At 31.8% G+C, this 27,112-nt stretch overlaps 2 protein-coding genes across 2 annotated transcripts in view; one reads left to right on the forward strand and one right to left on the reverse strand.

Moving 5' to 3' along the window:
- LOC129233581 (T-complex protein 11-like protein 1) overlaps nt 1-23,167 on the forward strand; it is a 43,687-nt gene extending 20,520 nt beyond the window's left edge. The window contains exons 3-10 of the mRNA XM_054867591.1: nt 75-216; nt 5,101-5,221; nt 5,567-5,787; nt 7,479-7,615; nt 10,465-10,631; nt 14,666-14,850; nt 19,141-19,316; nt 22,595-23,167. Coding sequence (XP_054723566.1) covers nt 75-216; nt 5,101-5,221; nt 5,567-5,787; nt 7,479-7,615; nt 10,465-10,631; nt 14,666-14,850; nt 19,141-19,316; nt 22,595-22,791 — 1,346 coding nt within the window. The 3' untranslated portion in view covers nt 22,792-23,167. The remainder of the gene's footprint in view (nt 1-74; nt 217-5,100; nt 5,222-5,566; nt 5,788-7,478; nt 7,616-10,464; nt 10,632-14,665; nt 14,851-19,140; nt 19,317-22,594) is intronic.
- Nucleotides 23,158-27,112, reverse strand: part of LOC129233582 (protein RRP5 homolog) — a 36,828-nt gene continuing 32,873 nt past the window's right edge. Inside the window, exon 5 of the mRNA XM_054867592.1 lies at nt 23,158-23,345. Within this exon, the coding sequence (XP_054723567.1) occupies nt 23,158-23,345 (188 nt within the window). The remainder of the gene's footprint in view (nt 23,346-27,112) is intronic.

Raw genomic sequence — 27,112 nt, forward strand, 5'->3', positions numbered from 1 at the left:
AATGCCTTAATAGTTTTTTTTTTTTATTAACTTCTAATAATACTGCAGTTTACTAACTTTATTTCTGATTTTAGCATCTCCACCCTCTTTTGTATCCATGGAAGAGATCCTGAAAGTTGCGGAAGATGTTTCAAAATCAGAATTCAACATGGCTTTGGCTCATGAAATAGCCGTCAATAGTGACTTCAAACTGCAGCAAAAGCTCCCTGAGTCAAAGTGAGTTTTTTTTTTTTAAATTTATTTTTTTAAATTTGAATGGGTTTAATGTAATTGTTGCAATGCATTTGTCATAAAGATTAATTTCAGTTTATAAAATTTGAATAAAAGATTATCCTGTAGTTTCAAGATGAAAAGAGAGAAAGTGAAAAGCATACTTTTTTTGCTAAGTAACTTACATTTGTATTTATTAAAACAAAAAAATTGTCAAACAATGTTTTCTGCAAAAATTAATTTAAAATAAATAAGTATGTGTCCAGTTTTTCAGGAATAATAGTATCAAATGCAAAGGGCAAAATTTTTAAGATTGAAATTTTTTCTTTCATCAAGGGTGTCCACCATAGGGGGAGGGGGACGGACATGGCACAGACTGCTCCATTGGAATTTTTAGGGGTGTCTTAGAAGTACTTCTTCACATTTTTGGGGGAATTTCTTGTTCTTGAGGGCTCTATACTGTCATGGGAAAGTAAAGTGCAGGATCTGCAGAAATGATATTTTAAGAAATTTGAAACTAAACATGTTTCAGATTTGATACTAACAATAAGGAAATGTTGAAATTCGCCTTTTTTTCCTTTGTGCTTTATTTTCAGCAGAAACTGAATTAGCAAGCTTGTACAGTAAAACTACAGTACAATAGATGACAAAAATGCAAAAAAAAAATAAATAAAAATATGCTGATACTGCGCTTTACATTTTCACGGCATTATAGTACTTGAAAGGAGGTGCATTATTGAAGTTGAGGACAGGAAGCAATCCTGCTTTAATTGAATTTAACAAAGTGATTAAAATAAACCGAGTGGTCTCACTTTTAACGTATGCACCTACTTTATAGCACTGGATAAATGAAAGTCAGATAAGAAGTTCTTACCTGATCTATCACCGTACTTCTATATCTGGATGTCTTTTCCGAGAAAATAGCCCGTTATTGTCCTAAATTGTCATGCATATATTTTCCATGTTGAGTCCAGTGATGAAGCCTAATTATCTTCTACAATACTTTAATGAACGATTAAACACTAAAATACCCTACCAATTCACACATACACAAAGCACATTAAATATAGAATATCGAAAAGACTGATGGAATCAAGTTCCAGTCTAAAGTCCTATTCTTATAGAATCAAGAATCAAAACTCATGTTCGTGCTCTATGAAATCAAGTTTCATACTGCCGAGCTTTCTTGCTCATCCACGAGAAGGAGCTTTAACAGTTCATAAAGGAGAGGTAGGTCACTTTCGCAACATGACTTGCCTAATTGGGTGAAAAGTAGAAATAGTTTGAATGGAGCATTGGAGAACAGATCCTGATGACAAAATAACTTGAAATTTTTATCATATTGATATATTACATTTTTCAGTTAAAAATAAGTAATATAAGAAGATTTTTTTGTGCATTAACAAGAAGTTCTGTCTAGAACTAGACGAGCCTACTTTCCCGTATACCCATACTACTTTCTAGTACCTGATCAATATTCTCAAAAATAGCTAAAATCGCAAATGTTTTCAAACATATTTTTAAAATACTTTAAGCTGATTTCTAGGAATAAAATATTCCTCACTCATCTAAAAAAAATAGATGCGTAAAAAAAAAAAAAAAAAAAAAAAAAAAAAACTGAACAAATAAAATAGCAGCAACTTTTAAACAAAGCAGCTAATACTTTTTTCCATTAAAAAATCTTTGATAGCTTTCAAAACGAAAAAATAATAATTAAAATTAATAAGCTCATTAAAATAAATACAGCATATCAAAAAAAAAAAATCGTTTCTTTTTCCCGGTTGCCAAAAACAATTTTTTAAATGAATTAATGCACTTACTAAAATAAATAAAAACAATAAAATGTCAACTTAAAGAAATAATTTTCATTGTCAAAAAAAAAAAAAAAAAAACGTCTGCGCATAACTTTATGTAGAAACATAAATGACTTCGAGTTTATTCGCCGAAAACTGAATACCTAAATTAAAACTTTAGCGAAAAATAAAAACCAAGTCAGATCAACAATAATTATTTCACAGTCAAAACCATAGCTGCGGAGTCGGAGTCGGAGTCAATCTCATTTTGGGGTAAAGAAGTCGGAGTCGAATATCTAAGAATCGGAGTCAGTCACTTGTCCTTCGTGTATAAATTTTTGCCAAAGCTACGAAGTCAGAGTCGAAGTCTGGGAGTCGGAGTCCGATTAATTGTCGGGCACAGGAGTCGGAGTCAAGTGCCCCTACATTCTCGGAGTCGAAGTTTGTAGTTTGGCATCAAGAGCTATTTCCAACAAAATTTGTTTAAAGTAAAACCGTCTTCAAGTACGGAATCTACATTGACTTTCAGTTTCCCCGTAGACGCTAATGTTAAGGGATTTGAACTGTTCAAAATTGAACAGAAAATTGTTCAAATCAAAAAGATATTTTATATACAAGTTTTTCATCAAAAGCTTTTTCCTACCAAGTTTGTTTGCAGCAAATTCGCCTCACAGTTCGGAATTGCCTTGAATTTCCCCGTAGGCGCTAATGTTAAGTTTTTTTGAACTGTTTAAAATTAAACAAAAAATAGTTCAAATCAAAAAGTGAAATATGGGAATGAGGTGTCCTCGCTGAGACCTTTCGAACAAAAAAAAGTTTGTTCGAATCGGACTATTCATTCGAAAGTTATTAGGGGGGGACAGACCGACAGACATTTTTCCCCATCTCAATACCCTACTTTCCAATTTTTAATTTTTCAATATTTATTTTATTATTTTGTTTATTTTTGACTTTTTTTTGTTTTTCGCGATATTTTTAAGATGCATTAAGCCTTCTTTCATGCTTTTTTCTTCTTTTTCTGACTTTTACTGGGAAAGTAGGCTAAAAAAGAAATAAAGTAATGTGCATCTCACTTGTTAGAAATCATAAGATTTAACTAGCAATGTACGTATCAAAAATAATCAAATATTCTTGGTGCTAAGGTATAACTAAAATAAATAAGCTATGTAAATACACAAAAATTGTTAATTTCTGAAATATTTAGGAGTAAAACCAATCAGATTCTTCTTCTAAATCACTAAATCATTTTTGTTCCTTTTTAAGTTTCCTGAGACTAATATTCGCTCTTTAAATTGGGTATTTGTGGAGAGGGAATAGTTAAAACTTAAGTACAGTAATGTTTTGTAAGTTTGTGGTTCTGCTTAATTGAAGGTGCTTTGCATATATTTTAGGTTTTACTGTTTAATAGAAAAAGAGAATACTAAAACTTCCATGTGCAATAAGTAATATTAAGATATTAAGAGGTCGGCATCATTAACACCCACCATGTGGCATGAACTATTCATCATAACATATGGATTAAGGAAATAAAAACTTGAGTTAAGGACTTGAAATTAACTCTGATTTGCCGAAAAGAATATTTAAATATCCCATTCTAAATATCCTATTGCAATCAAAAATGAGATGGACAACTTGACTCAGTACCAATTGTATTTACATGAAATATTATTTCATAACATTACATACTAGTGCAAAAAGCATTTGTTTGACTGGGTTAGAATAAAATGATCAATCGACCTGGGCTCACCAGCACCAACCATTCTAATAGAGCCACGAGCTAGCCGATTGTTATATGAAAACAACTGAAGTCATCAACTGTCATAAGATCTCTCCCCCTCCCCCCTCTGGAATAACCGGTAATTCTAATGAAACACTGCTTTTGTTTCCTACAAATTCGCCTATGAATACGTACAAATGTCATAAAAACGAAGGAAGAGAAAAACAGTCAAGCTTTGCTTAAGAGTAATTAAATTGAACTTATTTTAAATTAAAATAGGTTTTTCATGAAGACAATACTTCTTATCTTTGAAGAAGGAATCAAAAGGTACACGCTCCTATGTTACTCTAACAGTGTAACATTTGAAAAAGAGAAAAAAATTGTGATATATCCGAATTTTTAGCAATCCAAGGTTGTGTAAGCCACAATTACCTTGGAGTTTCAAGACTCGACTATACAATCATTAAACGAAAATTTGAAAGTTTTTTTTTAAATTGTTAGTGGAATGTTCTTATTTATTAAATTTTTCATACCTATACTTGGGACAAATCTGTCATAATGTTAGGCTTAAAGTGTGCAAAGCCTTCATAATGCTGCTAGCAGCATTAGAAATTACTGCTGAGACCAGTGGATCAGCAGTAGAACCAGTGAAACTTGCCTCAGACCACCATAAAAAACAATCAGTGGTTCGTGGGACCACTAACTGCTGGCTATTTCTGATCACAATTGGCTAGAAAAAATTCAAAATCATTAGTCTAGCAGCCAATGTTTGGCTATTTATTAGAACCTGAAACTAAGTAAAAATGGACAAATTAAATTTTCAAATTTTTGGTAGTCGATTTTAAGGGTTGCTTAATGAAACTGGTTTTCTAACTCTACACTTCACTGATTAAGACACCAGATTTAAATGTTTTATTACCAAACTTTGCCAAACAAAAATTTTTAAATTTTGTAACATTAAGTATATTGAAAATATCTCATCAGTAGAAGAATGTTTTACAATTTGCTTATTTGTTTTTCATTACCATTTTGAGCTTAATTTGCAATACAGTAATTTTGCACTTTCAAGTATCCATACTTATACCTATATTAATAGCCACAATTTAGTGTTTTACTTAATGTTTAATAAATTAGTTGAAAATGAAACAGTTGTATTTAACTTAATAAATGTAATCATAAAGTGCAAACATGGTACTGTTAAATTTAAAACGGACCAGTGATGTTTCTGCGGACCAGTACACATTCATGTTGACTGGTCCGAAAGACCAGTAGGAATTTTTACTGATTTCTAATGCTGGCTGCTAGGTTAGGTTTGACTCCAGCTATAGTTATTGTTTTAATTTATAAAATTACCTAATTTTTTACTTTTTTGATTTACAGTATTCAAGCAAAAATTACCGAAATCTTTCACAAAGCTTTTTGGGACATTCTGCAAGAACAGTTGTCTAGCACACCACCAGATTGTTCCCAAGCCATTGTTTTACTAGCAGAGATTAAAGAGGTTTGTTGAATGTTTTGCTCAAAAATTTGAAATTTTTAATTTCAATAAATTTTTCATAACATATAAGTGTTGAAAGTCGAATATGAGATGGAAAGTGTTATATAACAAGTTGCATTCAAAACTCTTAAAATCGTAGAAATGTTCAGAATAATTAAGCAATATTATCCAAAGCTTTAAGTGCAAAAATCTCAGAGCCCTTTTAAAAATCATGAGACTAAAAATGTCTGTCTATTTTGAAAAATAATAGTAAACTTTGTCTTTAAATGAGCCATTTCGTACATTACATATCCTTACATAACTTTTTCAAAAAATGTCTCTCAGCGCTTTTCATAAATATTGTTCTAGATTTTGTTGTCCTTGCTTATGCCGCACAGCACCCGTTTGAGGAATGAGATCAATGATGTGCTGGATGTGGATTTAGTGAAACAGCAGGCAGAAAAAGGGACAGTGGACATTGGGAGTTACGCCCAGTTCATCATTTCGACGATGGCTCGTTTGTGTGCCCCAGCAAGAGATGAGAATATTCAAAAGCTCCGGCAGCTGAATGATGTCGTCCCTTTGTACAAGTAATATTTTTTTACACATGTAATCAAGATTTTTATTTAAGCTGTTTATTAAGCCAGAAATATATATTAGTTTGAATTGAAAATGTGAGGTTATTTCAAATAAGAGAGTATTGAGTATAATCACTGAATACTTTTTAATTATGATATGATTTAAGGAAGCTGTGTAGAATACCAGCACCGAACAAATGTCAGTTTAAGCAACATTTCAATTTTTCGGCTTAAATTGCACTGTGGAAAGATTTTGTATTACCCTACAAGGAACATATATGAGCCAGTGAGAAGTAAAGGGATGTAAGTGCCAAAATGAAAAATTTGGAGATAACCAGTACAAATGGTAGGGGAGCCTCTCCTCTGTTTTGGGAAAAGAGATTGTTCTAGTAGCCAGTCATGTTCCCATCAATTTTTCTGAGGGTATATCCCAGTAATCCATTACGCACAATTTGTGTATGTGATTTACATAGTATGTCATAATATGAAAATTTATGAAGCTTGAGGGTATACGCTTTGTCTAAAAAATATTAGAGAGTATACAGCGTATATGGAGTATACCCTATGAGAACACCACTGCTAGTAGCCTGGGTAGGTGCTGCTATACAGCATGAATTAGAACTTTTCAATGACTGGAACTTTAAATGCGTTTTACTCAAAACTTAAAAATGTGCACTTACAACCCTTTGCTTCTCATTGCCTCTTATCTTAAGAACACTACTGAAAATAGAAAACAGCTATTCAAACATCAGATTTATCATTTTTTATATTGTTTTTTTTTGGGGGGGGGGGGGGGAGGGGGTATAGGAATATTGTTGCATGGCTTAATATCCTGTTTAACATTTACTAATATATTTTTATCTTACATAATTCTTGCACTTTGTAAGAAACTTTTAAAAGTACTTTTAAATATTTTCAAAGGCCAACACAAAAAACAACTTATGAGTTCAAAAGTTTTGAAAAAATGAATAGTTAGAATCATAAATTTTGACAATTATTTATGAGAAGCATAAGTGCTGTGGATTTTGATTGATTATAGTTAATATTTCAAATAACTGTACGAACGAAGTACTTTCCAAAGACCGAAAAAACTCCAGTCATTCTGCTTCACTTCTTCATACCATGCAAAATGTGGCACCATATGACGCTGATTTCCGTTAAAAAATATTACTTTCCAATCTTTTGATTTTTGCAACTCCTGTCATGAGTAAATATATTTACTCGCTACAATTGAATTGGAATGATGTCTTAAACATAGTTTAAAAGAATTTTTTTAAAGCAAGGATAAAAGGCTAAAACTGCATTTCCAGATCTTCAAATTCAAGAAATTAGCATGGAAAATCCCCAGAGCTCGTATTTCTGCTTGAGTTTTTAGCTCATGACCCCTCCCCCCCCCCCTCTTTCCTATTTCTGACATCATATTTTAATGTTAACCTCCTAAAAAATCTGAATTTTCACCCGCCCTCATTTCAAATCATTTAATGTTATTTTCGTTATCATGTGTCAACAGTACCTACTGCAAATAAACTTAATGCGAAGCAAACCATCAACTAGATTTCTTACAAGAGAAATAATAATTCATTATAATATGTTTAAATAATAATACATTGAGCTTTGTTTATGCCATGTGGATATTTTGTTCAATGCATATTTTTTCTTAAAATATCATCTTTAAATTAACCTTGATTTTTTTTTCTTTTTAGAGGAATATTGGAAACTCTGGACTTGATGAAGATAGATTTTATGAATTACACCCTAATCAACATACGACCTCATATACAGAGACATTCTATTGAATATGAAAAGAATAAGTTTGAAGAAATACTTAAATCTCTTGAAGGTTTTTGTTTTCATTAGGTGCTTTGAAAATTAAGATTCACCATGCTTTATGCATGATCTTTTTGTGTGAATTTTGGTCAATAACAAATTTTACTTTAATTACTTAATATTTCATACAACATTATGATTATTTATAATGAGACACCGTAATTTAAGTTAGTTTATCCCTTTTCTTTTTTAACCTGAAAGCCAAAATAAATGGCAGCAGAAATCTACTGTAAAAGTAACTTAACAAGCAACGATAAAATTAAAAATTTTAGAAACCCCCGACTGAGTTGCAACTGTAGAATCAACAGGGAAAATTGAAAATCCTTTTAAAAGTCTTGTATTATTAAAAATCTATGTCAAGTATTTTATTTGTTATTAAATAGAAACTGGAAACAGATAAAAATTTTAAATCATTGCATCTTATTTCCTTGTCAGCCAATAATAATTTGGTTATCAAGCGCGTGAATAAAGGCTTAGCCGTTATTAAAATCTGCTTTTAAAAAACGTTATAACTCAAATTCTGTGAAACATTGAAGTTCCAAACACATTCTATCAAATGCAGAAAAAAATTCTCTTTATCCACTATAATATTAAAATCTGTTCGCGTCCGTCTGTCTGTCTGAAGATTGATCTTCTCGAGAACCGCTGCGAGTCGAGAGTCAAACCAGATACCGATAAATTCGAAATTTTCCAAAGAAAACAATAGGACCAATCTCGTAATTGTGCGACTTTAATTAGTGGAGATATTAATTAAAACGTTAATTAACATAACGTTATTTAGGAATTTTTATTTCTTTCCTGTTGCCATTTTGCATATGGGTGAGCAAGTAAAATTCCAATAATTGTTTTAAAAGAGATTTTTCGGCTGCTGTCCAAATCTTAAAACAACATTTCCATCTAGAATTTCATTTTAAATTAGTTTAAAATTGGTTGCCCTTTTCGACATAGCCTTTATTTTATCGTCTGTCCTTTTTTTATTTTTTACATTCAACATTCTTAACTCTTTTCAGCATATGAAAGTTGTTTCTTTAGCTATGTTTATTGATTGTAGTGTAAGTTTATCATTGACCGCCCTCATATTTTGGCACACTTAGGATGGCGACTAATTATGTTTATTTTGTTGGACTTTTTTCCGTCACATGGTTGAGTTTTCGAATTGTAATAACTCTCTTTTTCCTTCCTGTTTCTATTTTTAAAATACAGATTATATCATTAAAAAGACATGTTAAATTAAGATTGTTTGGATTTCTTTGTAAAACAGAATTTCACAAAAAAGATTGTTTTTAAGGATTTTAACTAAAGCTAAATTGGAATCTGATGACTTGGTATTAAATTAATGCTTATTGGTAGTTATTTAGTCTTGGTGCTTTAGTTTCATGTAACTAACCAAAAAGTATGTCATTCTATGTAAAAAGCTGATTGTAATTGTATATAAATATTTCAGATATAGTCTATCAGATGTAATTCATTTTAACGTGAGCACAGATTATAGTTGATGATGCATATATTTTCATCTTTTGTGCTAGTTGAAAATACTCATAACTTGTATCATTGATAACTATGATTAACGTTAAAGAGATTTTTGACAAAAATATGCTCTACTGGTGTTTTGCAAACCTTGCATTACGCGTATTTATTTACTCCTTAGCGCTTTAGAAACTGATGTCAGAGTAATACAAAAACATCAGTTGGACATCTCTTTCATTTTTTAAGTAGCCCGTGCAATGCCGGGCATGCAGCTAGTTTTGGTATTAAATTTTAAAATTTTTAACTATGTTTTCACTGTAAAAATGGCAAAAAACCTTATAGAGGTTTTTAATTAATATCTTCTTTAATTAGTATCATCCAAAGATTCAACCTGGCTACGAACACTCTCAATCAACTCTCCTTTTGAAATTTTTTTTTTCAAAATCGGTCTATTCGTTTAGGTGATAGAGTGCTACAGACAGATACACAGATATGTCAAACTTATAACCCCCTTCCTTTGTGAGTCTGGGGTGAAAAAACTACTAGGACAATATTTATGCATGATCACTCAAAGCTAAATTATGTGTTGTGACAACCTTATCATCCAGAAGGCATGCTGATTAACTTCATAATGTCTCATTTTCTGTTGTAGGCCTTGGTTTTGTTTTCTGTAAGTTCCAGATCTTGGAGCAAAATCTTGAAATGGCACCCTTACCCATTTTATATCATGTTTCAATATAAAAACACAGAAATAGGGTGATTTTGTCGCCCTCTAGAAATTGCCACCCAAGGCTTGCTCCCCTCCTAGATTCGATACTGTTCTGTAATTGTATTTTAAAGAAGTTTTAATCTTTTTAGTTGCAGAAAACGTAAATGCAGATTTAAGGTCTATTCCAACTCGTGCAACAAAAAAGAAGTAAGAAAAATTAATGTTTTGCTGGCTACCGAAACAATGAGTGACCTACCTGACTCTTTTTTTTTGGTACCTTGATAAACGGAAAATGTTTCTATCCACCAGAAAGCTGGCATATATTGGGGGGGGGGGCATATATTTTTAGCAAGAGATATCCTTGATTGAACAGTTTAAGAAAAAAGTGCTTTTGTCAAAGTAAATATTTAACCAAGTTACAGAAAAAATGGAAGATAAAAATTTAAAAACAGAAATTTGATTCAAGTGCTGATTAAGGAAATCTCTATTAACTTCTCTAGTTTTGCTATTTGTTTGAGGCTGCCTGATAACCTTCGTTATTCTTTGACTTGAAAAAACTAAAGACTAGAAATTCATTCTAAACAGTTATTAAAGGATTAAATCTATTTGACGAATTGTCTTTTTGCAATGCATATTACTTTACTTAGTATTAAATTATATCATAATTTTAAAATGTTATTTTTTAGGATTATCTGTTCCTGTGGATGGCCTTAAATTTACCCGTATTTGGTTGCAAAATGTTTATCAAGAAATTTCAAAAGAAACAAATGCTTCCGAGGTCCCAAATTCTTTAATTTTACGAAAAGCTTACATTAAAATTTTACAATGGAAGGATACTGATAATTTTCCTGAGGTAATTTTAACTGTAATACTATTACTTGTGCACATAAATTAAGCATTCAATTTCAAATCTTAATTCAAACTTATTTCTATTTTGTCTAAAACATGATTCCTAATAATTTGATTTGATACTAGGGGTCTGGCCAGAGGAAATTTGGGTTCATTAAGGGACCCTTCACAAAATTTCGATCAACCAAAAGAACTTTTCACAAAATTCTGATCAGCCATAACGGACCCTTTTCAAAATTCTGATAAATCAAAATGGATCTTTCACAAATTGTTTATTGAAAGAGCAAATATGAAATCAAAATAACATATTTCCATGTATAAACTGATAATTTTTGGAATCTTTAGAAAAATTAAGCTAGAGAGATCAGCTTATGCAAGATCTGCTAATTTTACAAAAAAAAAAAAAAAAATAGGAAAAAAAAAAGACGCTCTTGTGATACTCCTGCTAGGGATTAATAGCTATTACTGTCAAATAAATACAATGCTTGTTTGTTTCTTTGAAAGAAATATGCACACAAGATCGTCTCCATCTCCACTTGCTTATGTAGAGGATGTAGGCCTGCAAGGAGTTCAACGCTATGGGAAGGAGTTGTTCTCATAGCACTAGTGATTGCAATAATGGCCATCCTTTGTACTTTGGTGATACAACCCTCAGCAGTTACAGTTCAGGTTTTACCCCTCCATGCAATTGCTCCATAGGTAACCATAGGTACAATTACTCTAGTATAAACCCAGTGAGAGATTTTTGGTGAAAAACCCCAATTATTACCAATGGCACCCTGCAAGACCAAAAGATCCTCTTGGCCTTATCGGTAATAATTTGTGTTACAACGCTTATTTCAAGTTTTCTTAAACAGAATTCCATTTTCTTTTATGAGTCAAAAATTAAAATGCGGAATCGATGGTTTAATTTTATTTTTGCTTTGACTGTGTCAATAGATATTAATGATATGTTTATCATAGGCCTCTAAAATACAATTATAAGATTTTTTTCTAAAGAGAATTTTAAATATGAAAAAAAATATGTAAGCAAAATTTGTTTCTTTTTAGGAACAAAAAGAAAACATATATATCTGTTTAAATTATTCATTGAACCTCTAATTATCAGCTGTAAATATTTACGTCAGTTTTGTAATCTTAAATTCTAGGGAAAAAAGGCTGAATTTTAATACATACATCCAATCTTATTTTTTTTTTGTGCGATTTTGTTTTGTGTGGTTTATGAAAATTATTTATAAAGCGAGTGCAAGGTAGTATCTTCAAGTGACGACAGGGACATCCTGATGGGAAGTCACTGTGACCTCCCAAAAATTTCTTTATTCGGGAAATTTTTTGGGAGTCGGCAAAATTATCATCACTTGGTTTATTTTGATTTTGCAGAGTGGCGACAGATCAGGGAAATCAGAGAGATCAGGGAAAAATCAGGGAAATATCAGGGAATTTCGAAAAACTAACAAAAAGTCAGGGAAAATTGATCAAATGAAAAAAAAAAAAATTTTCTTTGAAAAATGAAGTACTTTGATTCCCTACGAATTTACCGCCAATTATTTGTTTTAAAAAAGTAAAATTATTGAGGTGTGATTATACAGTGCTGAATATTTGTGCATTTTTTCCCTCAATGTCAAAGTATTAAATCTTAGGATGAGCTTCCTAAGATTGATTCTGTGTCTGTAAAGTTGTTTATTTTACCTAGCTTGGATTTTCCTTCACCCATTCCATGCTATGTAAAATAAACAACCCTACAGGCAAAGAGGAAGTCGTCATTAATGACTTTTCTCCCTTGCTTTTACTCATTGTCAGACTTAGATAAAAGGAAAAGCTTTCTGCGAACATAAATCCTAACCGGAAAATTTTCTGCAAATAATAATTTTGCCTAACTCACCCTTGAATTAAAAATTAAATTTATATTCAAATATGAAAGAGACAAAAAAAAAAGTGCTTTAAATCATTTATTTTTTTTTTTTTTTTTTTTTTACAATAACATTGCTTATTTTTCACCAACTGAAGAAAACTGCCAAAACCATTATTTTTTTTACACAAGTGCTTTAAAAGGCTTTTGGAGAAAGGCTTTAACAGAAATAAATTCTGGGATTTTCTTAAAAATTCCCTTCAAAAAAAAAAAATTTTTTTTTTTTTTTTTTTAAATGAACGTTATCAGTTTGAAAAAAATTTTCTGCGAAGCCAAAAATTTTCTGCGAACGCCGTTCGCTACGCGTTCGTCTATATTATGCAAGACTGCTCATTGTCTTGAAGTAATTAGCATACTGTTATATCACGATTTCAAGAGGATTTTTGTTTTTTAAATTAATGCTGAAAAAATCTTTAAAGTTATCACTTGAATTTTTAATTTGATTGCTAAAATTAATTTGACTTAAAATCAATTTTTTTTTGCCATGTTATTATTCCCTGTTACTTCAGATTACTTGAAGGTTTTTTTTTCCAGACTTTAAAACTCTTCTTTTAAAACCAAATACATTTTGAAATTAATAATTGGTTTTGCATTTCAATGTTGTTTGTAACTAAAGTAATCTAAGATTTTTTTTGACAACTAATGAAATCATTTGAAATCGAGTTGTGTACATAAGTAAATATTTTTATTATATTTTAATAGTTAAAATACTGTATTCATTCATTAAAACCTAAGTTCTTGATTCGAGAATAGCTCAATATGACTGGTTGTTGGAAGATTTCAATTTGTTTTACATAAATATGTCTATTCTGCCATGTGCAGGTAAAAGGCAGGATAAAGGGCAGAAACTGCACAGTTTTCTTTTTGCATTTTCGTCATCATTACCTTTATTGTACAAGTCGCTTATTTGGTTTCCGCTGAAAAAGAGGCGCAAAAAAACCCGTCTTAATTCCAACATTTTCCCATTGTTAATACCGAATCTACCACGCATTTCTTCAAATATCTCGAAAACTAATTTCTGCAGATACTGCCGTTTACCTGCACACGGTGCAGTATTTTTTACGTAAGTAAAACTACATTACTTCTATACTTTAACTATCACTTGTTACTCTTGTAGTAACAATTATACTACTAGAAAGTTCAGTTCAAGATTATTTCCACTTAAATTTTTTAGTTTTATCATGATTACATTTGTCTTTAAGAGTGGTTTGAATAAGTTCTCAGAATTCTTATGTTAACTGGTTCCTGGAAGTGAAGTATTTGTTTTAGATTTCCTATAATATTTCTCTGTCGATAATTTAATAACTATTTTTACCAAAAAGAAGGAGCATCTTTTCAAAATGTATTTTTAATTAACAGCTTAAACCATTTTAAACACTGCATTTTATTTAATATTTTATGCAATGCCTTTCAGGTAGGGCATAGAAAGAAAACCATTATCATTGGTAATGTAAATCAGGGAAATTTGGTGAACTTAATCAGGGAAATCAGGGAAAAGTCAGGGAACTTTTTTTTCCTGTTCCCATCGCCACCCTGTTTTGTTTAAATATAACATTGTGGGTTATTTTCTACGTGACTTTTTTCATGCAGTCCCTATCCATCGCATAAAAAAGATATTTTTTCACTGTGTTGCAAAAATAACTTTTTAAAGCTACAGGTGAAATTTTAAAGAATTTTTTTTATGCAATTTTTTTTTAATGCGGTCCCTATCCACCGCATAAAAAGAGGTTTGGATGTATTGTGATAAACATGTTACCTTAAATTAGCATGAATGTTACCATTTATTTGTTACCTTGATAGATGGAAATTAGAGACTGTTGCCTTTCACCATATTCAGCCTTTCACTGATGTCTTTAATATATGAATGTTGATATTCACCGGCTAATGTTGACATTTTACCACACTTCATATTTTCATGGCATATGCATGTTAATGTGTGTGTACATATTGCTTTACTTGAAAGTAATGTTTAAAATTATATGGAAAAAATTGCTGTTGTATAAAATACATTCTTGCTGATATCATATTAATATTTAAATTAACTTCTGAACTAGCATGCTTAAATAAAACTCTAATGAATGATATATTTTTTGCCATATTCTTACTGAAGTTCATATTTAAACTTTCAGACACTGCATCTTGATCATGCTCGTTTCATTGAAATGAAAGAAAATTTAACTGTGATGATACTGACTGCCAGTGTGATTCTTGTTACCTATTCTAATGTTGGTCCTGCTATCCAGGGAATTACAGATTTTAAAGAACTTCTCAAAAGCCATGTCCAGATACTTCTTGCGGATATAAAAAAAATTAGGTAAAGTATAAAATTGTAAATACCATAGCTTTATTTTACTGTGATTATGATTAATGTTATTAAAATTATTAGATAACTAGCTTTTACCTGCGGCTTCGCTCAAATTGATGTAGTTTTTTTCAATTGATTCAAGTTAATGGTCAAAAGAGGCGGAGCTCAAATAGTTACCAAAAAATGGTTTGTCCCCAGTTTTGCCGACATTTCAAAAAGCCTCCCCCTTTAATATATCGAAAGATATGATTAAAACTGAAAGTCGGGGGAGGGGGGGGGGGTAAATGAAAAATCGGCGAAGCTAGAAGACACCCAAAAAATCACACAATATGAACCAGGAAAACATTCAGGAGTTGTAAAGAAGTTAGTTTGGGTAATTCTTCAAAATTCCAATTTGAATGAGGTCAACAATTCTTAAATAAAGTCTAACATTTCCCTTATAATCCTGATCCCCGTCAAATGATGTCCAGCGCTACACCGGCTATCTAAATTATTGTGTAGCTTCTTACTGGAGCAATCGTCCCAAAATAGGGTCAACAGTCAATACAAATCCTAATTCTAATAATGCCCCTTTAGACTGAGAACATCAAACCTTTAAAATCCCCATCAGAAGGAAATCAACTGTTTCTAAATAACGTAAACGGTCCTGATTAAAATACCAAAAAGTTAAGAGTAAAAATACCATTAAAATCAGAGTAAGCACAACAGTTTTTTTTTTTTTTTTTTTTTAAGTTCCCATTCAAATGAGGACTTCTCGTTTCGGAAAGAGAAACATTCCCTAAAGTCTCTTTTAGAATGGTGATATCAGCGTTTTCAAATAACATCTCCCTCTGAAGATCTTCGTCATGATTAATTCCAAAAATCATCAGTACAGGTCCGATAACATTAAAAAAAAAAAAAAAAAGAAAGAAAGAACAATATTCTCCATTGTCGCCATTAAAGTAGGGACATTAATTCCACAAAATCCTAATTAGCATCATAAATCCTTAAAAACACACAAAAAAGAAAAAGAGAATTCAAAGTTTCATTAAAATTTAAAATAATTTGCCAAAGCACTAACGTAGTTGCCTGGTGAGACTGGGGATAAAAATGGATGGATTAATTTACATTTTAATAGTAGTTTTAATGTTATTTGAGTGTGTTGTTTCACTAATTTGGCAGATTAATTTCAACTTCAATACCTTATACATAGTATTTAATGATCTTTTTACCGAAATTTATCTGGCGAAATTTTTACATATTAATGCAACTTTAGTAATGGCTGTAGCGCCAATGTTTTTGAACGCTCATTTGTAAAACTGTGTGTTACTAATTTTCATCGAAGAGATAGTGTTGCCAAATACGCCAATACTTCTGGTGACCATAAAATGATGCAATTCGAAATGTTTCCGAAATAAGTGATAACATTTGTCAATTGTTTGAAATTGTGCTTAAATTTGTGCTGTTTATGGATTTGCTTAATTTAGTTGGCAGATTATTTTACATGTTAACAAATGATTTAATAAAGAAAGAAATACTAAAGAAATTGCGATATCTTGGTTACATATTGAAAACTGAGAAACAGTATTGAGTAGTCTTTTGCTTCAAAAACAGCAACAATTGAAAAAGTTGCCAAATGCCTTAGCTATTAAAATAATTCCACAAAAAAAGTTTGGCGAGATTCCTGTTGGTCGATCAAATACCCAGTCAACACAAATTAAAATAAACCCCATTAATTGCCTCAAAGTTGTGTTAAACTGGAAAATAATCAGCCAAATCCATGTATTATTCATCAATCTTATGCAAAAATCTTACTTTAAGATTTGACTTGAGAAAAGCTGTGAACAGTCTGACGAAAAGCAAAAATAGTCAACAATACAACAATTGCCACTATCGACAGGGAGTTGAGATGATATACTAAATACTGTATTGGGGTTGAGGAAAGCCTTCGAACATGAAACTAAAAAGCTCATAACTCATTTTTTATTCCACTTAGAAATTTTGAACACGTGCCATCTTCAGCAGAAAAACCAGAGCTTTCGATGGACATATGATGTTAATATGTGCAAGTATTTTTTCATCCCGATATTAGAGAATTTATACAAAAATTGTGTTTTATGGCCCACCCCCATTGTGGGGGGGTTTTGCCCTCCATAACGGGACGAAAACTACCCTATGTGTTATTCTGGTGCCTAAGCTGTGTACTGTAAAGTTTCATAAAAATCCATTCAGCAGTTTTTGTGTGAAAGAGTAACAAACATCTATATATTAATCCATCCATACAGACAAACTTTCGCATGTATAATAGTAGTAAGAAGTATGATAATCTCTCTATTTTTTTTCTTTGAAATTATTGCTTTTTGTGATCATAACTTTACTACTGTGTTGCAGATCACCTTAATAATTATTTTTCATGCAGTGTGTTCAATTAAAAGGAAAAAAAAACTTATGTATAGGATTGTCTGGAAGTGGATATACTCCTCCACTTCCCATCCTTTATTTTCTTTTGTTTTTTTATGGTCTTTTTATGTCTTTTATATCGAGTTTCCTCGAAATCTCAAAAGTCATAAACACTGGTATGAACACCATCCATGTCATAACGTAGCTGAATTCTGTGTCATGTTCTCGGAAGTGTTTTTTGGAGATACTCCAAAGTCACAAGGGTGAAAGCCTGTTTCATAGCCGCTCATAATTACAGTATTCAAACTGCAATAAATTGACTTCATATTTAATATTGTAAGAAACTTATTTTGCCACTTTAATAGAAACTGGGAAAATGTATTTTTGTCAGAATGGTCTATATGGATAATTTCCACCCTTGACAAAAAAAAAAAAAAAAAACTCCTTTTGTGGGAACAGCTTTATGTGTCACTTGTTTTCCTACATTAGCCACATCATGTGCTTGGCTGGTAGGATTTAGAAGGGAAAAAAATCAAGAATTTTACAGAAATTTTTCCATTATCCCTATTTCCAAGGACTTGTAGGTTTTTGAAAGATAATGACATTTAAGTTTTTCCCAGGTTGCACATGCTCCCTAATTGATGATAATAATTTATGAATATGTTCAAAATTAGATGACCTTTTCAATATTTTGATATATCTTTAAATTTCAGTTAAAAAGTTCAGGATCTTACATACTAAGCACATGTCAAACTCATCAGATATCTAAGAAAATATTTTACATTCAAGCTGTGACAAAACTTACTGTAATAGAAACATTATTTAAACTCTAAACTTTTCTTTAATGTCTCATTTTTTTCAAAATATGTCTGTGTATATGCATTTTTGTAAAATTGGCCAGTTCATCAATTGGAAATTCGATACCTTTTAACAAATGGATGAGTTGGGAATCACTGGAGTAAGAAAATTAGCGAATTGAAACATTCTGCTGTAATTTTTTTACTATGTAGTATTATAGTGAGAGGCAAATTGAAGGATAACAACTTGCCCTTTTTTTTATCAAGAAATTTAACTATTGCGTCTTGAGAGTTTTTTACTCTTCTCAATTGTCACTTTTTTCACAATCAGTAAATTTCTTGTGTTGCACAGTGCTTGTTGATTCCAAAATATATTTTTGCAACCGAGGAGAAGGAGAGAGGCAATTTTTCACCACTTAGTGTCCCATATAGGAAGGTCAGGGTAATCTTGGCCGCATTACGCAATGCTACTTTTTCATATTTTTTAGAGAAAAAATATTTTGATAAATAACAATCATTGTGTGATTATATTCTACTGTGTATGGACCTCTATATTTCACTAAACAAATTTCACACTACCATTTCAGGATTCTTTTATGATCAAACGCAGGTACTGAATGTTTCAAATGTCTTATTTTTATTCCATACCTATTAAAGTATACTTATAAAAATGTTCATCAATACCAGTTTGTAAACAATAAAATAATTTATTTGCTACAAAAGAACTGCTTTTAGTATCCTTATTCTAGCATAACCATGAAATCTAAATTTAGTAGTATTCTTTTCATACAATATTTAAGAGTAAATAAAAAGGCATTAAAAGTAGTTTATTAAATGAACTTATAAAAACATAAGAGTAATCAACTACAGAAGATAGAGTTGGAAAAGAAAAAAAGAATGTTAATAAGTAAACGTTTCAAAATTCCATACCTTAATTTAAAAATTGTTTGTCAAAAACAAAGTTAATTTTTTTTTTAAATTTAACTTTCATCCATCTCTTTAATTTGATTCATTTATTCTTGTTACTTATTGTGGATTTTTATGTGATAAAAATGTTTTTCTTTCCAATTTTCACTCCAATTGTGTCTCCATTTTAACTAACATAATTAATTCATTTACTTAGTTCTGTAGGCCAGTTGGAAGAAAAAATGGAAACAGTAGCCTTGCAAGTTCTGAAAGATGTTAATTTATGCTTAGATCAACATGGATACACAGCCCTGGAAGAAGAAAAAGAAAAAACACTGATATCACTAATAAAACAAATTTCTACAGAAGATCATAGTGTTCGACAATTACTATGTAAGTATTACTGATTTTGTCATCTTCTTTCTAATGAATCAGTTCAAGAATATTCTTTTAAAACGTAGGGAATGTGTTTTACTCATTGGTTTAAAAATGTCTTCATTAAAAATCAAAAAGCAAAATTAAAATTTTCTGAACAAATATGTCTTGCTTTTTCTAAGAAACCCACTTTTTAATCACTTTTATTATACTTGGCCTGATTGTCACAGAAAAATCTGAGGCCTCATTTTCCTTATATCTCAGCAACTAGACCACTTAGAGACTTTAGGGTTTCACTAAACGATTTGCTTAATAGTGCTAAAAAATTCAATTCTAAAATAAAATTATTATTTCGGTTATGTTGGAAAACAGCAAATTTCATGCAATTTCCCCATTAAATGTTTTCATATAAAACCCATTGTGACAAACTTTATTGCTTTGCAAGAGCAATATTAATAGTAATCATAATAAAAATTTTGAATCAAGGCTTCTCTGGAGCGGGCATGAAATTTATAGACTATTATTGGTTTCATAGGATTTTTATCATCATTTATACCAATATCGAAAATGGGGCTAAATAAAGACACATATTAGGATCTTTATCACGAGTAACTTCTTTGTCCTGAAATATGAATTAATTTTGCAAACCTTTTATATTTAAATGGTTCTAATTAAATTAGCACACAAACAAATCCTAGAGGAGAACAAAGATTAATTTTTAGCGCCAAATGCTTAAAGTTTTAGACACATATGTAGTTTTTTCCCTTTTAGTATGAAGCATTTGTATAAAAAAAAGAGGTGAAATTTTGTGATGGTAATATTATTCTATTTCTAAAGTACATTTATACTAAAAAGAATAAATTAACAGAATTTCTACAAAAATACAAAGCACTTTTCATAATGCACTCAAAAAGACAAAATAACTTTTCTGGGTCAGAAAGGACAATATTTAAGCATTCCTGTAGTTATCAATTATTCCAAGAAAATGACTCCACAAACGAGGAAAAGTGCAGCTTAAATCATTTCAAACCAAACTTTCCCAGAAAAATATGCATGTTTCAGCACTCAAATTTATGACAGAAAGTAAGATAATGATAAATTCTCTACTTGACTTGATCTGTACTTTTCCTCATTTGTGGAGTCATTTTCTTGGAATAATTGAAAACTACAGGAACACTTAAATATTGTCCTCTCTGACCCAGAAAAGTAATTTTGTCCTTTTGAGTGCATTATGAAAAGTGCTTAGTATTTTATAGAAATTCTGTTATTCTTCAAAGTTTTTTTTGTATGGTAAGAGTTGTACTTAGTTATTTGCATAAATGATAAGATTATTTTTGCACGTGGGAAGAAGGTTTTAAAAGTCTCACATATACATGCTCTAGCTTGCTTGATTTCTACTTTTTGTGATGTGCTGTTCACAGGGTTCATACTCAATTTAGATAAAAAATTTCCATGACTTTTCCAAGATTTTTTCACGACTTCATAAAAAATTTCATGACAATGTTACACGAAGAATATAGTACTTTATAATGTCAAACTTGCCAATTTTCGGAAATGGGCTTTAAAAAAACTTTTATGTGAATGTCACTACCTTATGGGAGCACTTACTTGTAACTCAAAAAAGATCAGTGCACGCTGTAGAAAGTAATAAATTATTCTTATTCGTCATTATCATATGAATTTAAGTAAAGTAAAAATATAATGAACGCAATACACTGATGTTTAAATGTCTACTAAATATTTAATAAATAGGGCAGAATAGTAATGAATTGGACAAAAATTGAATGAGTCATTACTAAGTTTTCAATAATAAATTCTTTTCATAAAAACATTGCCTTTTGGAGTCAATAGTGCATCTAATCACCCATGTTACTTGACTGTACATTTGTAAAAAAGTAATGCCATGTTGTTAGTAAATTCATTTTTCTAAACCAGATGTATTTCAGCTGGCCACAAGGATCAGTTTTGCAAGCTGTATGTTGGGCACCTGAGTATTAGAATTCCTCTATTACTATGTTCTATTGCATGACTAAAGCCTTCATTTTCTACAGCCTTCAAAATATTGAGATTAACTCTGATAAATTTAACAATGAATTTTTTACAAGTAGTTGAAACGAACTCGGATGTAATTGAATTACACTTTTTGAGGGCGCGTGGCAAAATCAAGAACGTGCATGTCCACCACTACAGGAAATAAAATATAAGAAATGCTGAAAATAATGGTGAATTTTAAGTTAATGATGCCCCAGCAGCAAAATCACATTACAAAAAATGGCGAGCGGCTGTTACAGAAGCGGATGAAATTGGATTCCAAAACTCGAAATTGTTTTTGAGATCCTTTAATTTATATGCCAATATTAATAAATCGCTCAATATTCCCAGCACTCTTTTAGTTATTGTAATTTTCTTATTGCCCAAAACATTTTTTCATGACTTTAAATAAATTTCCATGACTTTTAATGAAAATATTTGCTTTCCATGACTTTTCCAGGTCTGAAATTTGTAAAAAAAAATTCCATGACTTTCCAGGATTTCCATGACCCGTACGAACCCTGTGTTCAGTTCATGTCATCATGGTTCAGGGTTAAGCACTTGAAAAGAGATGGTTCTATCCCTATATAATTTTTGATATGCCTTGTTGACTTTGTGCTATAAATTGTCTTGAATGTGGCACTTTATTCCAGTGATGTAATGCATTTGAAGGATAGTTAGTGTAAATTTATTTATTTCCTGTTGAATTGGATTTATTATATTAATGTTAAAAACTTATTATTTTATTCAGCTTCAAACATGTTTATTTATTTTTTTCTGAACTTTTTCTCAATTTGTCATTCTACAACTTTGTAACTCTTCTGTTAAATTATTTCAAGGTATAGCCTACTTCTATTAAAAAATAATCGCTCATTATGCCAAATGGTGATTACAAACATATGCAGCAAATGGAGCAACTGAAACAGATCATGTTAGGTTAAATCCATCATGTAGAGGAGTGGAGACACGAGTTTTTTTCCAACAAAATTGTCTGGATGACTTGTTTACGCAAGCAAAGATTGCAGATGTAAAATCATATTTCAACTATTCAGGTCTCAGTGACCTTGAAATGTTTAATGTAGTTGGAAGGGGACTGAAAGAAATAGGAATGTCTAAATATATAGATGTTGCATTTATGAAGTTAAAGTGGGTGTATATTTCTACATTCACTTAATCGTTGCTGAAAAAAAAAAAAACATGAAAGACTGTTGATAGTTACAGTTTTTTTTATATATGGTAACTTATGACTTTTTTTTTTCTTTTAGCAAAGCGCATTTTAGAGTTTTTGGAGTTGACACTACATTCTTCAACAATGCTGAAAATACCTCCTGGCCTTTCTTCATTACAAAAAGAACTTTCATCATTTGCTGGGCAGTTTTTGTCTTTAGTTCGCCACAACACTGCTGTTTTTATTGAATATTACGATCGAATTCTTAATGATGTAAAACACATAAAATTATAGTAATACATTTTAATTAAACTTTTTGGTGACATGGCGATATGAATTATCAATTTCATAAATGCTACACATTCACGAAAAAGTATTTTTGTAACAGACCTTTCTTTGGTTTTGTATCCGGTTAATTCAATCTTGTAGCATGAAGTTTTGCAGTCAAAATAATAATACTAAACAATTTTGTTACTGAAAAACAAGTTTGCAATACAAAACATCTTCTTTTGTGTACACTTGGTTAACGCTTTTAAAACCTTAACTAATGATTAAAAATCAGAAACAATAACTTTGTGATGCAGCAAATTATTGTAGTGCAAAAAATATTTATCATACTTGTAAAAGAATTTATTTACATATTTAATAAATAACATACATTTATACAAAATTTGTTAAAACATTAGCTCTCTCATTTTGTCCTTGTTGTTTCAAAAGGTGCACATAGACTGATCTAAGATCTTTTCTTTTAGGATACTTAACTAGAATTTCTTCGTACATGCTAAAACTTCTCTCAAGATCTCCAAATTTGTATTCCAAATGTGCAAATTTTCCCATTATATCAGCATCTGAAAATATCACGCTTTAAACATTTTTATAATCAGACATTGGCTATGATAATATCGCAATTCAAAATGCACAACTTTGATTAAGTGTTATTCCCCAATTTAAAACAATTTTTATCCCTACAAGCCAAGAATAGTGACAATTTTGTAACTACATAATTCATCCTTAGAAATGTACACAGTACACTGATTTCTATGTATACTTAAAGAAATTATTATTACAGTAGAACCTTGGTATAACGACCCCCTACGGGACCAATATCATAAGGTTATAACCAGGGCCGTTCGAAGAGGGGGGCGAGCGGGGCAATTGCCCCAGGCGCCACGAAATGAGGGGGCGCTGCAAAAATAGAGAATCATTGCAATAGTTCTCTATTTTGTCCAGTGCACGAAGATATTTTTCTCTCCCAGGTTTCAGAACATTCGTTTCTTTTTATTATTGAAGCAGATATAAATTCTGAGAAAATACCTGTTTAAAATAAAGCAAAAGGCACTTCTAAATTGAATAGTTCTCACCAAATTTCTTAGAATTCAGTCCCTGCGTAGGCTATTAGACAGGGTTTGCACGGGGGGGGGGGGAGAAGGGACATCTGTTGACCCGGGCTTGAATCTGAAGGGGGCCCGAGATTTTAAAAATGAGGGCTGAAATATATGTAGAGACGTAGAGGTAAACAATATGGATGGATGGGGGCCCGTAAATGTCATTTGTTACGGACCCGAAAATTTCTGTGCAGGCCACTGCTTACAGGAGGTAGGGGTGGGGGAGGCTCATGATTGGGAACAAGACAGGAGATGTCTTTAGGTTGACCCATGACGTCAAGAAGAAAATACTTTCAGTTCACCCCAGTAATTGCAACAGGCTGCAGCCAAAAAACCATTACCATTCTGCTATGAGCCTTCATTTTGGTATTTTTTAAGGTTGTGTTTGAGATGTAATTTTTTTTAATATAAAATGGCAAATATACATTCTACTTTTAAATTACAAGCAAAGTAACGCATTGGTATATACTTTTTTTCTTCTTCACAAATTAATGTGCATATTAAACCAAGGACGATCAATTTGATTTATTTTGTGCCAGTTATAAAAATTATTCAGTTTGTGATGGTTCGGTACTGTCGACTAAAACTACAAATTAGGTAACATATTTTTGTTCAGCAAACTCATCACAAATGTATGGGGGATGGGGTGCCTATCCCCTCTCAAATGCTTTGAAACACCAAGTAATGCAACATTCACACTACGTCCGCACATCCGTCACCGACGTATGCTTTTCTCCCTAAAACCAGTTTTCGACCGGCGTTGCCATGACAGCAAGCCGTATTGTACGGGACCCGTCGACGGGACGAGAAGCCAGATATTTGACGGCTCTGACGTCCGTAGAGTTGGGTGTCGCATTTCATTGGTCTCCACGAGATGAGCGCGCTTTCTCTATTGGGTGAGAGACTGACATGTGCCTTTTTCGGGTTCCGCAAAGTATGAATGCTTCTCTCTTTTCGGAAAACGTTACTCTGTCCGCTTTACGTGGCGAACGTGATGTGCGGACGCTGTTTGAATGTTGCATAACTCACTTGAAAACGCTCCTTCTAAAAATTGCAATTTTGCAATCTGAGTCGCATCTTTCTTATTCATAATGGGGCACCAGGGACGGATAGAAGGGAGGGGCGATCGCCTCTCCCTTGAGAGACTCTCCATCGGTAATTTTTTGAAAATGAAGTTCAAAAAATGCAAATTTAGACGAGTTTCATTGATGTTGGGAGAAATGGGGTTTGGGTTTATGACCCTATCCCGAAACTGTTTCGGAGTTAAAAGTCCAAAACCTTTGTGATCACTATTTTTAAATCAGAAAACATTGTAAAAAGTAAGTAATAAAAATGAACCGCCCCTTCCTTGAAAACTTTCTGGATCCGACCTTTTGGGGCCCCCTGAACCTAGCTATGTAGAACAGAAACTTATAAAATTTTGATGCAAAAAACGTTCTTTGATTCTACACATATAAATGCTGGTATTAAGTTAGAACAAGTAAAAGCAAAAAACTCTTGAAAAGAATCATTGAAAAAGTCCAGATCGAAATGATTTTGATTTAATTTCTTTCGAGAGACACACATTTCCTTTTTACATAATCTACAATTATTTATTCGTGTCCTTAATTTGATCAATATGATAAAGTAATTCAGTTTTAATTGTTTGTTTTTTTTTTTTATTTTGTGGGGTAACATTTTACAAAATAAATATTTAAATTTTTAACATTTCCATTTTTTGAATTGTTTTCAGGGTATTAATTAATAAATAATAAAAACATACTCATTGCTTGCATTATAGTTTATATGATCTACAGCCCTCTAATTGTTTTGTCTATTAATATTTAAAAAATGTTTGATGCGTAACAAGTATGACGCATTCACGCGAGTGATGCATTGATGTTATAACTAACTTGATTTTTCTGTGTGTAGGGAGGGGGGGGGGCGTCTCCAAGAAACATTCGCCCCGGGCGCCGTCAGCTCTTCGGACGGCCCTGGTTATAACGAAAGGTCGTTGTAACGAATTGAAAAAATAATTTAAAAAATGAGCAAAGAAATGATTCGACAGTACATACCTAGAGAACACTTCTAGTATTTATTTGTTCCATTACTGTATTTTTGAAAAAATGTCTTTGATTGATGCCTGTTTCAAGTTCATTTGGGAATTTTTCATTATAACTGATTCCATATCCGTTAGATTTTGAAGGAAATCTTCAGAATTAAATTGTCCTTCAAAATATTGACGCAAGGCATTGATTGCATTGAAAGTTTCTTTTTCATTCACTTCTTCAAAAACTTGGACGATTTCTTCTCCGTCGTCAGAATCGCAGATTTCTTCTTTTCCGGTAATACGGGCAATAAAATCGCCCTCATTCAAATTTTCCTCGCAGCACTGTAAATTTTCCTCTACCACAACATACTCATCAAAAGATAATTGATGATCCGGAAATTTGACACTGAGGAGCTGGGTCATTTCATTAGTGTCTGGAGTTTCATCTACAGGAGCGCCGGGCGATAAGGGTTCCGGCAACGGTCAAAATTCAGCTGACTGATTTCCCAACTCTTTCTGAAATTCTTCTTTCGTTTTAAAGCCGGCATGACGAAAACAATGTGCTATTGTGTTTTGTGGAACATCATTCTATGCTGATTTGGCTAGATGCGTAGCACCTAGGATATCAATGTCGTACGTCTTCTTGTTTTCCATAGCGGCAATCATTCTTCTGACTAACATTTTTCGATAGTTGGATTTGAAGCAATGTATAACTCCCTGATCTAAGGGTTGAAGTATTGCGGTGACATTAGGAGGGAGAAATTCCAATTTTATGGCTTTTAAATTGTCGATTGCAGGATGAGCAGTGTAGTTGTCAACAATCAGCAAAATCTTTCTTTTACTTGCAGCCATCTTCCGGTCAAGTTTTCAAATCCATTCTTCGAAAAATGCACTAGTCATCCACGCTTTTTGGTTGTTTTTGTACTCAATCGGTAAAGTTTTCACGCCCTTAAAGCACCTTGGGTTTGCCGACTTTCTGATTAATAAAAGAGACAACTTCTCGGTTCCGGTCATGTTTGCCGCAAGAAGTATTGTCAACCGCTGCTTTGAACGTTTTCCTCCGTGCGCATTTTCTTTACTTTTTAGTACCAGACTTTTATCAGGCAACAGCTTGTAGTAGAGAGCCATTTCATCTGCATTAAATATGTCGTCTGGCTCATATTTTTCTAGTAAAGTTTTCAATTATTCTTTCCTCCATCCG

The sequence above is a fragment of the Uloborus diversus genome, unplaced genomic scaffold (genome assembly GCF_026930045.1).
Source record: "Uloborus diversus isolate 005 unplaced genomic scaffold, Udiv.v.3.1 scaffold_542, whole genome shotgun sequence".
NCBI classification, from domain to species: domain Eukaryota; kingdom Metazoa; phylum Arthropoda; class Arachnida; order Araneae; family Uloboridae; genus Uloborus; species Uloborus diversus.